The 14002-nt window shown below is 43.4% G+C and overlaps 1 protein-coding gene across 3 annotated transcripts; it reads right to left on the bottom strand.

Moving 5' to 3' along the window:
• Positions 1 to 315: 315 nt before the first annotated feature.
• On the bottom strand, positions 316 to 3873 carry LOC148011732 (sugar transport protein 13-like). 3 transcript variants are annotated; one of them, XM_087670564.1, is made up of 4 exons: positions 2874 to 3159; positions 2226 to 2545; positions 1512 to 2138; positions 316 to 1057 (listed from the first exon to the last, which is right to left on the bottom strand). In XM_087670564.1, exons 1-4 carry the CDS (start codon positions 2911 to 2913, stop codon positions 596 to 598), a joined length of 1449 nt encoding a protein of 482 aa, XP_087526690.1. In that variant the 5' UTR covers positions 2914 to 3159; the 3' UTR covers positions 316 to 595. The 3 variants fall into 3 exon arrangements, with proteins under 3 accessions (XP_087526690.1, XP_087526691.1, XP_087526689.1); XM_087670565.1 differs by lacking the exon at positions 2874 to 3159 and adding an exon at positions 3679 to 3873 and having other exon boundaries at positions 319 to 1057; XM_087670563.1 differs by lacking the exon at positions 2874 to 3159 and adding an exon at positions 3168 to 3672 and having other exon boundaries at positions 320 to 1057.
• Positions 3874 to 14002: the final 10129 nt, after the last annotated feature.

Here is a 14002-nt window from a genome sequence, read left to right as displayed (position 1 = left end):
CATTGTTTGCGAAGAGCTAAGATGGTAGAATATTTCAAAGGTGCCCAAAAAAATATTGAGATGTAGATATAAAAGCTTTCGAGATGTTTGTATGCAATGATGTATCTAACTTTGCTTGCAATTGTTTGTACTATGTGTGTATACTTATAAGTAGATGTCACCAATGCAAAGCACCGGAAGAAATTTAAGCGCAGAGTGCCTAGAGAGAGAGAGAGAGAGAGAGAGAGAGATCACTTAACATTGGATGCTTTGGTCAATAATGTTTTTTAAAAATATAAATTGCTTGAAGTCATTTGGATTTTTCTCAAAGGCCTCACCTCTTACCCATCACAAGTGACCTATTAACTCCACTCTATCCAAGCTTGGCCATCTTGTCCATGTTGCAAAACTTTGTAAGGTAGTGTCAAATATCTTATGTATTAAAAAAATTTTAACCGGTTAGTCAGCCAAATTTGAAGCTTACAAAAATGTGGTGTGCTACAATTAAAAGGCTCCTAATTTCAATGCTTGCTGCATTAAACTATGATGGTCTATTATTCGCTGCTCTGAATGTTGATACTGTTGGTGCTATCAACATGAGTTTGATAGCTACCCATTACAATTTCTGTGATGATGGTGGGGAATCTGTGCTGAGAGCATCATCATCTTGGTCAACAAGGAAGCCTTTCCAGAAGACATGCTGGCTCCATACACCAGACATGGCATCAATAGGCACCCCCTTTGTCTCTGGCAGCAGTAGCACCACAAAGGCAGACATGACAAGCACACATGCAGCAAAGACCACAAAAACCCCATACTGCAGAGCACATAATGTGGACAGAAAAGCTTGAGCCACCACACACGTGACCAACAAGTTGACACAGACTGTCATGCTCTGACCAGCTGACCTCACTTCCAATGGAAATATCTCACTTGGGATCAGCCACGGCAATGGACCCCATGACCAAGCATATCCCGCCACAAATATCCACACACAGACAACTGTTGTTATGCCTGCAGCTTTGCTCAGCTCCCCACTGGCCCCAAGGCCAGTCCCAAGAAGAACTGCTATGACTACCTGCAATGGGTACACACGTGACATGCAGAGTCATGTCCAAAACCTTCTGACTGATATGTACTGCATCAGAAGAAGTTTTCCATTTCCATTATAGGAAACTCTCTGCTATTCCCATGTAGTAGTGCCAACATTATGAGCTCCAGCAAGGCAGCCACACCAGACCTAGCCTACTGCATTGGGGAACAGGGACTGCAGGCATGTGTGTTTATTGGTAGCTCCCTTCAAGGAGCTCATGATGTTGTCAGATTTCTAACTTCTTCCAGTTGAGAAATGGGATTGATATGTGCAAAAATATTCTTGTGCATATGACTGTGATCCAAAAGTAGTATTGGGACATGTCAAGAGCATGATCGAATGTCCTGAGTATGATTGATTGACTATCTTTGCATGCCCTCACCTCACTCTGTGAAAAGAAGGTCCTGTACAATCACATTACAAGAGAGAGATGACTCACCAGAGATATAAACATTTGAACCCCAGCCTCAAGAAGCAGAATCCTTCTTCCAAATCTGTCCACAGTAATGATAGAGACAACTGTAGCAGCTACATTGACTGATCCTGTGATGGCAGCAGAATACAGTCCTGCAGAGCTACCAAATCCAATCATCTCAAAGAGCACTGGAGAGTAGAACATGATGGAATTGATGCCAGTCAGCTGTTGAAACACCTGCATCAGGAGAGCTACAATCAAAGGAGGCCAATTCCTCCGCTTTTGAAGTAAGTTTCTAAATGGGTGTTTGACTTGCTTGGCCTGTTCAATTGCTTTTAGAAGCTCCTCGAGTTCCTCATTCACTTGATTTGTCCCTCTTATTTTGCAAAGCACTTGCTTTCCTCTTTCAAAATGGCCTCTTTCTATCAAGCTGCTGGGGGTCTCCAATATCAAACAGCTTCCTGCCAACAGGACTGCTGCAGGAACCCCTGCCAAGGCCAAAGAAAGCCTCCACCCCCCAGCCAAGCTCTTGGTGCCATAATTGACAAGGTTTGCACAGAGGATCCCCATGGTCACATTCAACTGCAGCATGATATTGAGACCCCCTCTCCAAGTTGGCGGTGCCAGCTCTGAAAGGTAGATAGGTGCTGCCTGCAAATATCAAACAGCAATTCATTAGCCTCCATGTTAGGTCCTATGATCCAAATGCACAGAGGGGTCTAGTTGGCCGGTGCTTACTTGATTGAAGAATCCTGTTGCACATCCAAGGATGATGCGGCCAAAGATGAGTATGCTCACATTCTGTGCCATTGCAGACAACACAACACCAGCAGAGTAGAAAAGGCCTGCTATTATCATGCTTGGTTGGCGACCGAAGCTCCTTGTGACAGGAGAGGCAGCAAAAGTAGAAATGAGGCCAGCTATATACAATGAAGAGGTGAAGGCTTCAAGGGTCTGGTCATCAAATTTACAGTAGTTGCTCTCTACTGCTACCTCTTTCCTGGCATAAACAGAAGGAAAGAACCTCTCTAGAAAGCTATCCATAGAAGTTATGCCACCTGATTGCCACAAGCACCCAGGAAACCGTACTCAGCATCCAGGAAGTAATGCTACCAACGAAATTCCCCTAAATCACTAAAGTGTGTGTCTACCTTTGCCAATATATTGGTTACACTTATGCAGCTACATAGGTGACTATGCTATCAAGTTCAGCGAATTTCAGCTTGTGACCGGCCAACATATGAATGTTCTTCAGAAAGATATGGTGCGTCTGGAGACATTAATGACTCAAATAACTAGTGCTATGAGATGTCTCAAACTAAATCTTGAGGCAGGGAGTCAAATTTAATGAACCATCCCCACAAATTAACCAGATTGCGGCTCTACCTTTGGTCAAAACCTGTTCTGTTGAAAGGAAACCAATCATCCACACATGACTTGAAGGATGCACAACCACCCCTCAATGAGCTCAGCCCTTTTCTGTGCAGGGTGAAACTTTGCGGTGGATGGCTCCATCTGGAGACCAGCAACCCCCGCAGGCCAGGGCAAGCCCAAAGGCCACCCCCAATGATCGGTTCACACAGCTCGCCCCAAATGCAAGAAAGAACTATCATGTTCTAATTTCTTACAACAATTTGACATATCATGTTCAGGAAGTGGAGCTATGCTAAATGTACCAACCAGATATTCCAATGTTGTAGCCATGCATCAGCCCTCCACTTGCAACCATCACACAGGAAACAATGACATAAAGAGTGATCCTTGCTGGCCCTTCTTCATTTTGGTCATGTATCAAAGTGTAAGCTGCTTCCTTGTCGGGGATGGCAGCCATGTCTTGGTCCTTGTGCATCTACCGAGTCTGTCTCTGCTTAACTTGGAAGGGTCCCAGTCTTCAGGAACGGTGCAAGCTAGGGATGCTTGATCAGATGAGAGAGAAGAATGAAGAACGGCTGTTCTCACAGTCTTATCAATGATTAGATACTTGGTTGTTTTTTTGCATGTGCAGCTCAAGCATACTTTTGGGCTAGGAATTTTCTCCATTTTCTTGAATTTTACACATTACAAAAATTATAGAGGAGAAAATCTGTAACGAAAACAAGCAAACTAAGCAGCTTGCTCGCTCTTTTTCTCTTTCTCTCTTTCTCTCTCTCTCTCTCTCAATCAAACAGTCTCCATCTCTCACTTGACCTACCGTTTCCTTCGAAAGGACATTCCTGATTGCAGCCTTCCACGCCTGGGTCTGAATTCGTACGGCGATGCTGCTTCAGGGTGATCCATTCACACTTCTAAGTTTGAAGTATTACCTGTGACTCAAGAGAAAGAGAGAGAGAGAGAGAAAGAGAGAGAGACCAGTTGTGATATTATGTCGAACGTCTCTTTTCCAGCACATGAAAAAATACTACTACTGAGTACTCCTATTCCTAATCATTACAAACGAGGCACTCCGCGGCTAGCGGCTAGCGTTAAGTCCCAAATTACACTTAGCCTTTTGTACCAAAAACTTTTGAACATCTTTTATTATCTTTTTAATTTTTATATCCTCTGTTTTTCTATATTTTTCCCTTATCTCTTTGCAAATGTGTATTTTCTCTCTCTCTCTCTCTCTCTCTCTCTCTCTCTTTTCCCAGTGCTTCATGTCGCGCCTAGCGCTACACCTCAACTTACATTTGACATTTTGTGCCAAAAGATTTTGAATATTTTTTATTGTCGTTTTATTTTTTTATATTCTCTATGTTTTCCTACACTTTCCCCTTTTCTCTATTTTTTATACTTTTTAATTTTTTATATTCTCTGTTTTTCTATACTTTCCCCTTCTCTCTTTTCAAATGTGTATTCTCTCTCTCTCTCTCTCTCTCTCTCTCCATGTTGTTCTCCCATTGTCCCGCTTGCCCCCCCCCTCTCTCTCCCCCCTTCATTTTGTTCTCCCATTTTCTCATCTCCTCTCTCTCTCTTTTTAAAATTTTAATTATCTTTTTGAAATTCTAAAACTCTATATATATTTATATATAGAGAGAGAATTTAACGATTGAATATAACTATATTAGATCATCAAATCAAGATGGAAAAGAGAGCGAGAGAGGTGTCGGGAGTTGGAGGTTGTGGAGTGGTGGTGAAGTTGAAGGGTTGTGGAGGCGTGTTGGGGGTCGATGGGTGGTGGAGGGGCGCGCCGATATGGGAAGGTCGAGAGGTGGTGGAGTGATGAAGGTCACAGGGTGGTAGAGGGGTGGAGAGATTAAGGGGTTTGCCGAGTGTAAGGGCTTTGTAGCTATACCATGCCGTTGCTACCGATTGCACCTATATAGGGAGTAGTAGTGACTCAAAGCCCTGCCTTGTTTCCACTCTACGTGTGATTCCCTATGCCTAGTGGTGAACCCTCTTATGTGCGACGTCACGAGGGTGTAGTCCTGGGGTGTGTCTATGTTGTCCCGCTTTTTGGATTGAATAATACAAGAGTATACCTTGAGCTCATATCGTGTTACCTTTCTGTGCTGTGTTGAGTGCGTAATGAGTGCAGGTTTATCACACTTGGTATCATAGCAACTCTTGCTCGAAGTGAAGGAGTGCTCACGGAAGCAGGAGGAAAGATCCAGTGCCCCGAAGAGATCGAAGTCGTAATGACCCACAACGCGACGCCCCGCGTCGTGTCGCCCCACGTCGCGTCGCCCCGGCGTGACGCCCCAACCTCGACATCCCACCATCTGAAGACGTGGCGTGGCTTCCCCGTGGCATGACCCACACCACCACAGGCGAAACGCGGCTTCCCCGCGTCGACACCACCACCAACCACATGGAGGATGAAAGGGAGAACATCACCCTCCGAACACTGGAGGAGAGGAAAAAGAGTAGGGGGCAAGAATGGAGAGTGGCCCAAGAGGAGAAGGTGGCCGGATTAGAAAGACAATTAGATGGTATGTCAGGCATGCTAGAATCAATATGGAGGAACATGCAGATGAAAGAAGAGGAGGAAGAAAGGAGGAAAAAACTAGAAGTAGAGCAGGGCTATAGAGAATGGGTGATTCAACAACAAGAAGAGGAGAAAAGACACCGAATGCAAGAGGAGATGGATAGAACGGGTAGAGAGGAGACATCTGAGAGGGCACAAGATACAAGGAAGGAGAAGGAGAAAGTAGTAGAATTAGGAAGCAAAAAGAAAGACAAGAAGAAGGAGAAGAAGCACCATCGCAAAGAAGAGGAAGATAGCAGTAGTTCAAAAGATGATTATGGAAAATTCAAGATGCCCCAACCCGCCGAGTACAAGGGAGAGAGAGATGGGTTGGTTCTGAAGAAATGGATTGCAGAGATGGACATGTACTTAAAGTATTCACGAATTACCGAAGACAGGAAGGTGGAGGTGGCAGCCATTTACTTGGAGGAGGACGCTGCCAGTTGGTACCTGCTAGAACAAGAGCAGGGCCACACAATCTGTTCGTGGGAAGAACTCCAGGAAGAGCTGAAGGACTACTTTATTCCAAAGCTCGAGAAATTCAAAGTGAGAGATGAATGGAGGAACCTCAAGCAAACACAGGGAAAGATGAAAAAATACGTCAGCAAATATAGGCAAATCATGCTGCAACTACCAAACATGGATACAGACACTAAGCTACATGGATTTTTGTTTGGGATGCAAGAATGGGCTAGAAGAGATGTGGAGAGACAGGAGCCAACAAGCTTAGCAGAAGCCATGAGAATGGCCGAACGACTGGTGGACCTGGAAGGCAGAAGAACAGCATAAGGGAATCAAAACAGGTTCAACAAAAACTTCAACAACACCTTCAACAACAACAACTCATGGAACCAGAGGCCCAATGCTCCTAGAGGGGCATTCACTGATACAAGGAGTCAAAACACCACTAACACCATGGCCGTATCACAAACCGCATTAGTACCAAGAGGAGCAGCAGGAAGATGGGGAAATAATCACTACAGGCCAACCCCTAGCACATCATATGGGCTAGCAGGATCAAATACATCATGGTGGAGACCCCCAGGCCCTTCCATCGGCATCAGATGCTTCAAATGTGGGGGTCCACACTACCAAAACAGATGCCCAATAGAAGATACAGCTTCATCGAGTGGATCAAGGGTGAATGCAACTTGTGCATATGGAGGAGAAGAACTACAACCACCGTGGATCCAGGAAATTCCAAATGGGAGTGAAGAAAGCATGGACCACCCAAGGGTAGGGTCAGTTAGTGCCCGACCCCAATGCATGGCAACCAGGGTAGCGGCAGTCCACCATCTATACATCAAAGGCCGAATGGGCGAAGGAAACCAACCTATCATGGTGGACACAGGAGCAACACACAACTTCATGACACCAGAGTGTGCAGCAAAACATGGATTGAAGCTATCAAAGGCCCCAGAAGGATTAACAGTAACATTCACACAAGGAGAAGCCAAGGAAGTAAAACAAGTCTTTGCAGTCCAAGTGGAAGCCGACAAGTGGAAAGCGAAACTCAACTTCTTAGTAATTCCCATGGATGATTTTGAAGTGATATTGGGCTTAGAATTCTATGACAAGTATGTCATTGCAATGTTTGGTAAGGGTGTGAATGAAATGATGCTAGATATGCAAGGAGAAGGCATCAGAGTGCCATGCGAAAGAATGCAGCTACCTGGTAGGACCCCAATCAAGGTGCAAATGAAGGAGAATAAGCCAAGAGTACCATGCCAAACAGTAAAACCAACTGCAAACCAACCAAAGGACCAGACCCAAAAAGCATCGGTCCAAGGGAACGTGATCAGGCCACGTATCATGACATGCAGTGCAAAGCAAGTCGAAAAATCAGTCAAGCAAGGAGATATGGTCTATCTGTGTATGATCCAACCAATTGAAGAAGAAGAAAATGGCAAGAAACCCAAACAACAGAATAGGAACACAGAAGTGGCAGATATACTTGAAGAATTCAAAGATGTAATGCTAGCTGAGCTACCCAAGGGTCTACCACCCAGGCGAGATGTGGATCACAAGATTGAGCTGATTCCAGGGTCTGCCCCACCGGCCCGAGCTCCCTATCGCATGAACCACACAGAGCTCATGGAATTGAAGAAGCAACTACATGAACTAGAAGAACAAGGATTCATCCGAGCAAATCCCCCTTTGGTACCCCAGTGTTGTTTGTAAAGAAGAAGGATGGGGGACTTAGACTCTGTGTATATTATAGGGCTCTTAACAAAATCACCATAAAAAAACAAATATCCTATGCCCCTAGTGGAAGACCTCTTAGATAGGCTGCATGGGGCCAAGTACTTCAGTCGGATTGATCTTAGATTAGGATACCACCAAATCCGCATAGCCGAAGAAGATATCCCAAAAATAGCCTTCCGTACCCGATATGGTAGTTTTGAGTGGTTAGTCTTAGGGTTCGGCCTAAGCAATGGGCCAGGCACATTTTGTGGCCTCATGGATGGAATTTTTAGACCGGAGATAGATATCTTTGTCATTATCTACATAGATGACCTCCTAGTCTACAGCAAGACCTTAGAAGAGCACAAGCAATACTTACGCCGAGTTTTTGAGAAACTGTGGCAGCATCAGTTATACGCCAAGTCGGAAAAATGTGAGTTCGTAGTGAAAGAATTGGAGTTCTTAGGCTTTATTGTAGGAGCATATGGAATCAAAGTGGACCCTAAGAAAGTGGAAGCTGTCCAAAGATGGCATGTACTGAAAACTGTAAGAGAAGTGCGGGAGTTCCTAGGCTTCACAGTATTTTGTCGAAGATTCATCAAAGATTATAGCCTTATCATTGCCCCCCTCTCCCACCTCACCAAAGAAGATCACTCTTTTACATGGGGGAACACGCAATAGGAAGCCTTTGAGCAGATGAAGAAGTGCATGAGCCAAACTCCCGTCCTAAAGGTGCCGAACTTCACCAAACCATTTGAGATCTCTACAGATGCATCTGACTATGGCATAGGGGGTGTACTAGTCCAAGAGGGTCACCCCATTGCGTATGAGTCAAAGAAATTTACCGATGCTGAAACAAGGTGGAGCACACATGAGAAGGAAATGTTGACAGTCATCCACAGCCTTAGAAAATGGAAGCACTATGTTCAAGACAAGCATACAATAGTCTTCACCGACAATATCTCCCTCAAATACTTCCAATCCCAACCCAAGTTATCAGCAAAGCAAGCCCGCTGGCTAGACTTCCTAGCCGAATTTGACCTGGAGATTAAGCACAAGCCCGGCTCTACTAACAAGATAGCAGATGCCTTGAGCCGGAAAGCTGACCTGAAAGCTATCAGTGTGGTCAACAGCAACTTCATAGAACTTGTCAAAGAGGCCCTAGAACAAGATCAAGAAATGCACAAGATAATCAAAGATGTGGAATCACAAAAGACACCACATGGAATGTACACCTTAGAAGAGGGTATTCTATTTTTAGGCAAGAGATTGTATATCCCCAACAATGTGGAATTAAAGAAACTCATCCTGCATGAGATACACGACGGCAATATTGGAGGCCACAAAGGGCAAAGCAAAACCTTGGAGGCCCTTAGGAAGCAGTTCTTTTGGGCGAACATGAAGGAAGAAGTGATAGACTACATCAAAACTTGCCCCACTTGCCAAATGGTCAAAGCACCAAGATCAAGACCAGCTGGACTACTACAACCATTACCAATACCTAACTGCCCATGGGATGTCATCAGCATGGACTTCATTGTGGAACTACCAGAGTCCCATGGGTACACAATCATCTTTGTAGTGGTGGACTATTTCTCCAAACAGGCCCACTTCATCCCGGCCAAACCACCACTGAATGCCAAGGAGGTAGCACGCCTCTTCTTCACACATGTATTCAAACTGCATGGCTTACCACTGGCCATTGTATCAGATAGAGATGGAAGATTCATGAGCGACATGTGGAAGGAACTCTTCAAGGCTCTGGAAACCCAACTGAGATTCTCATCATCCTTCCACCCGGAGACAGATGGACAGACAGAACGAGTCAACCAAGGCATCGAAGATTACCTCCGCAGCTATGCTCGAGTGGACCAGAAAGATTGGGCCTTGTACCTTGATGTCTTGGAATTCCACTATAATAGCTCCATCCACTCGGCTACGGGGTACACTCCCTTTGAGTTAGCCACAGGAAAAGAAGTCATTACACCACTGGCCCTAGCATCCGGAGCGGCCAAAGCGGAGGATCACGATGCAGAAGAATTCTTGAAGAAATGGAGAGATCGCAATGCAGCAGCTAAGCAAAGTCTCGAGTAGAGCAAGATAACAATGACAGAGCAAGCAAACAAGAAGAGAAAGGCTGTACTATTCGCCAAAGGAGACATGGTCCTAGTGAGCTCTAAGAATATGTCACTTCCCAAAAACATGACCCCCAAGTTCAATCACCGCTACTATGGACCCTACCGAATCACTCAAGTGCTGAACGAAGTCACCTACAAACTGGACCTGCCAGACAGTGTTTGTGTTCAAATGCATTTCATGCTCGTCTTCTGCGCAGGTTCTATCCCGACAACCAATGGGGACTACGCGTACCAATGCTCCATTCCAATGGTCCCTTCGAAGTAGAAGCATTCCTCTGACGTCGGGAACAAAGAGGCTTCCCCGAATACCTCACCAAGTGGCGTGGGCGTCCACTCAAGGAGGCCACTTGGATCTCAGAAGCGGAGGCCCGTGAACGCGAAAAGGATGCCTTCGCCCTTTGGCTCAAGGAGAACCCCCCTGCTCCTTCTACCGACCCTTAAGCCGCCCCAGCACTCCAACAAATAATGTGGTTCTCAATCATAGACCCCAAATGTGCCTCCACTCCTCAAATGTAATCGAGTCGAGGGTGGACTCGCATGGTAGCAATCATCACAGATAACCCCATCAAATGAAAAAAGCCCCAACGTCTTAGTGCGGTAGACACTGGCCAGTCTGATAGTATAGACTGTGTTAAGACCCTGCGGTCCCCTTAGACCGGCAGACACTGGCCAGCTTGCTAGGAAAAGTTGCGTTAAGACCCTGGATGAGTCAAATAACAAACGCTACCCTTAGATTGATGAGGTCAGCAATCCAGTAAGCGAGGGTGAGTGTAAGGGCTTTGTAGCTATACCAAGATGTATTGTGGCAAGCGAGGGAGGACATGCGACAAGCGGGGTTGCAGTCCTCACGGGCGAGTTGCTTGGTCCCAGAGCACCCGGGTGATGATGTGTGGCACTCCTCGCAGTTATCACCCAATGGGGCATAGGGAACTGCCATGTGGCACACCCGCCCCCACACCCCTTATATATTAGTATAGATTAGTAGAGATATTACTACGTAATTATGTTATCATAGAGTTATCATATTACGTGTGTATGTGTGTGTGTATAACGTAATATAGTAATACACAAGACATTATATACATGGTAATATTTACATATAATATATTATAATTAATATAATACACTAATATATAAATTAATTTAATACATACATATCGCATATATTAATATGTTATATATGTACACACACACACACACACACACACACACACACACACACACACACACACACACACACACACACACACACACACACATATATATATATTCACATAGACATAGGTACATAGGCACAACTTGTAAGGATAGTTAGGATCAAGAGCATATGTGTATAGGAGGGGCTCCACACACACTATGTGGCACCCTCCACATACTCTCTCTCTCTCTCTCTCTCTCTCTCTCTCTCTCTCTCTCTCTCTCTCTCTCTCTCTCTCTCTCTCTCTCTCTCTCTCTCTCTCTCTCTCTCTCTCTGCATGGACACGAGCGCATGGGCAAATTTGAGTGGACTTGAATGAATGGATTACTCAAAATTTACGACAAAAGAAGAATATGCAAGATAAACATGCTATAATATAGATCATTAGTATGTTAAGTAATGAAGCAAAGTCCTAAATTAGAAGTATCAGTATCGTAGATAACAAGATAAGTAATGCTAGGATCGATAAAAGAGAATTGGATAATGATTAGCACACTTGTTTAGAAGGAGAGATAACTAAACAATCTTAATACAATGCTTGATAGAAGAACTCAAAATGGAACAAGCCTAGATACTCAATTATGATAATATGTGTTACAGAGAAGAAGTAGATAGCTATAAACAAATGAGTATCAGCTACATGCTCAAGATGTTCATATTGAGATATAGTATAACTAGAATAGATTGCTGGAATAGGCTTTATAGAGAGACAAATGGAGGGACTTACGCCTTGTATGAGCTCCTAAGTAGAGGCGAGGGAAGTAAAGGTTAAGCTGAGACCCTCTCTCTTGACTCACTCATTTGGAACCTGATGATTAGAATGAGAGAGTGAGCCGCTTTTATAAATACAAGGAGGAAGAGATTATGGAGGATACGTCTCTATGAGATATATGAAAAGGAGAAGGCTACGTCTCCTTTATTTATGTGGAAGAGAAGAAATTGAGATAAGATACATGTCTATTATTTACAAGAAGGAGAGAGAGACATGTCTCCTTTATTTATGTAGTAGAGAAGAAAAGGAGATAGGACACGAGTCAATAATTTACGAGAAGGAGAGAGAGACAACTCTTCTTTATTCTTTTGGGAGATGATGAGAAAGGTAATCTACAAGAATATTTTCTTTTCCTTTTATATGTTGGAATGTGATGTCAAGCTGAACAAACCAGATTCCCAAGGTGAAGCCAAGTCTTGACTTTGGTGGTGATAGGGAAATTTTTATTATTCAAGAGCTCTACTAGGAGAGGAGCTCTTTTTGGCCAGCTTGCATGAGGGAATAATTCTTGTGGGGCAACAATCACTGTAGAGTGTGTATCAATAAGTGTGTCAACAAATATCTTGAAGTATCTAGAGTCTTTGAGGATTATAAACCTATCTGGGATTGGACTATTGCTATTCAAAGCATTGATTTTGAGAGGGAGGGATTCTTTGCCTTTGGCACTGTAGTTGGTATTGACTCCTTGGTGTGGGTTGTCTCCTACTGAATGGAAGTATGTAGGGTAGAAAGATCTTTCTTGTACTGTTTCAATTTTTTATGTAGTGTAGTCACTAAGGATTGGAGAGCCATAGTGACTTGCCTGATTTCCAAGGTGAATTGTTGGAGATTAGTTTTGATAATCTAGACTATCTACGACTTAGAATCATTGTAAAAGATTGTGGTTTGGTCATCTCATTTACAATTGGAGAGAGAAATGAATTTCCTCTTCTGAGAGTATTTCTACTCAATGTTCCAAGACTACTTTGTAGTTTTGGCAAATCATAGGGTGTCTTTAATAATTCTTATTGTAGTCTTTCTCTTTGTTGCCTTTTGTTTTGCTAGTGTTCGGAGAGGGATGAAGTATGATCATCGAATGAAGTGTTCGATTCCTTAGAATGATTGTGGGGGAAAACTTGAAGGTCCATGGTCTTGGGGGCCAAATATTTTCCTAGAAAATGAGGTTGATGCAGCTCGACCAAAGAAGGAAAGAGGAGAAACCACGAACTCATCCAGGGTGAGAGAAACGATGAGCATTGAGATAATATTTGTCAAGATAAGAAGAAGAAGACTCGGTCTTTTGATTCACAGTTTGAATCATAAGAAGTATCCTTAAAGTGCATGGCCTTAGTATTAGAAGAGTGAGAAAGAGGCATTTTAGATTTGTGAACTTGATGAGCAAGGGTTACTTTTGGTGATGAAGACATTGGTTGGCTAGATGGTGAGAGCTTCTACAAATATAGCATTTGAGTTTCCCCTTTTTCTTGGAGCGAGTTTTTTTATGGGTTGGCAAGAATGGTGTCTATAATGGGCATAAGAACATAGACAAGAGCAACGATTGTATCTCTAGCAGCCAAAATCTTTTTGAAATTTTAATTCATACTTACAAATGGAATCAGAGATTTGGTGATGCAACTTTACCGCCTTTTGTTGATTGCAAACATCCTTGATCACCTTTTCCATAATTTGATAAAGTTGCCCAAAACCATCAAAGAAGCCATAACCTTCTTTGCTCATCTTGCTTTTGGCTAATGCAAATAGAGGATCAAGGAATGAATTTACAAAATGCTCTTTAAGTGTGGCATCATGTGCTCCCTAACATTCATACAATAGGTCTCTTATATAAATTAGGTATTCTTTGTATCTTTTGAGATCACAAAGTTGAGCCCTTTGGAATGCTTCTTTAGTTCAATTTTATCATCATATCTATTATCAACAAATTTTCCAAGCAGAAGTTCAAAAAAGGGGAAAACAGGATCAACACTATTTGCAATTTCCTCTTTAAGATACGAGAAAATGTTTTCCTACCAAAGCCAAAGTGTGTCCACAAACCCATGAATGAGAGCATTAATTAATGAGGTCAATTTTGCCCGTATCAAGCTTATCAAGAAGTTTTTGAGAGAGGTAGGCATACATCATATGCAAGATAGTTTTAATCTCTTTCTATGATTTGCCATCAAAATTCCAGATGGAAAAATTTCCAAGCTTGGAAAGACTAGGCAAGCTAGTTTCTTTGATACTAGAGGTTGAAGCTTCCTCTTCTACTCCATGTGCATCAAGGTATGTAATGTGCCACCCAAA

The sequence above is a fragment of the Lygodium microphyllum genome, chromosome 28 (assembly GCF_053477565.2).
Source record: "Lygodium microphyllum isolate KBCC chromosome 28, Lygodium_microphyllum_v1.1.10, whole genome shotgun sequence".
In the NCBI taxonomy this organism is placed as follows: Eukaryota; Viridiplantae; Streptophyta; class Polypodiopsida; order Schizaeales; family Lygodiaceae; genus Lygodium; species Lygodium microphyllum.
This window is presented reverse-complemented; position numbering and strand designations above follow the sequence as displayed.

Excerpts from the sequence above, each read along its gene's own strand:
- LOC148011732 (XM_087670563.1), bottom strand. The coding sequence starts at position 3,336 with ATGCACAAGGACCAAGACATGGCTGCCATCCCCGACAAGGAAGCAGCT. Across the intron at positions 2,139-2,225 it reads CAACAGGATTCTTCAATCAA|GCAGCACCTATCTACCTTTC; the intron begins GTAAGCACCGGC and ends TGATATTTGCAG. Across the intron at positions 1,058-1,511 it reads TTCAAATGTTTATATCTCTG|GTAGTCATAGCAGTTCTTCT; the intron begins GTGAGTCATCTC and ends TACCCATTGCAG.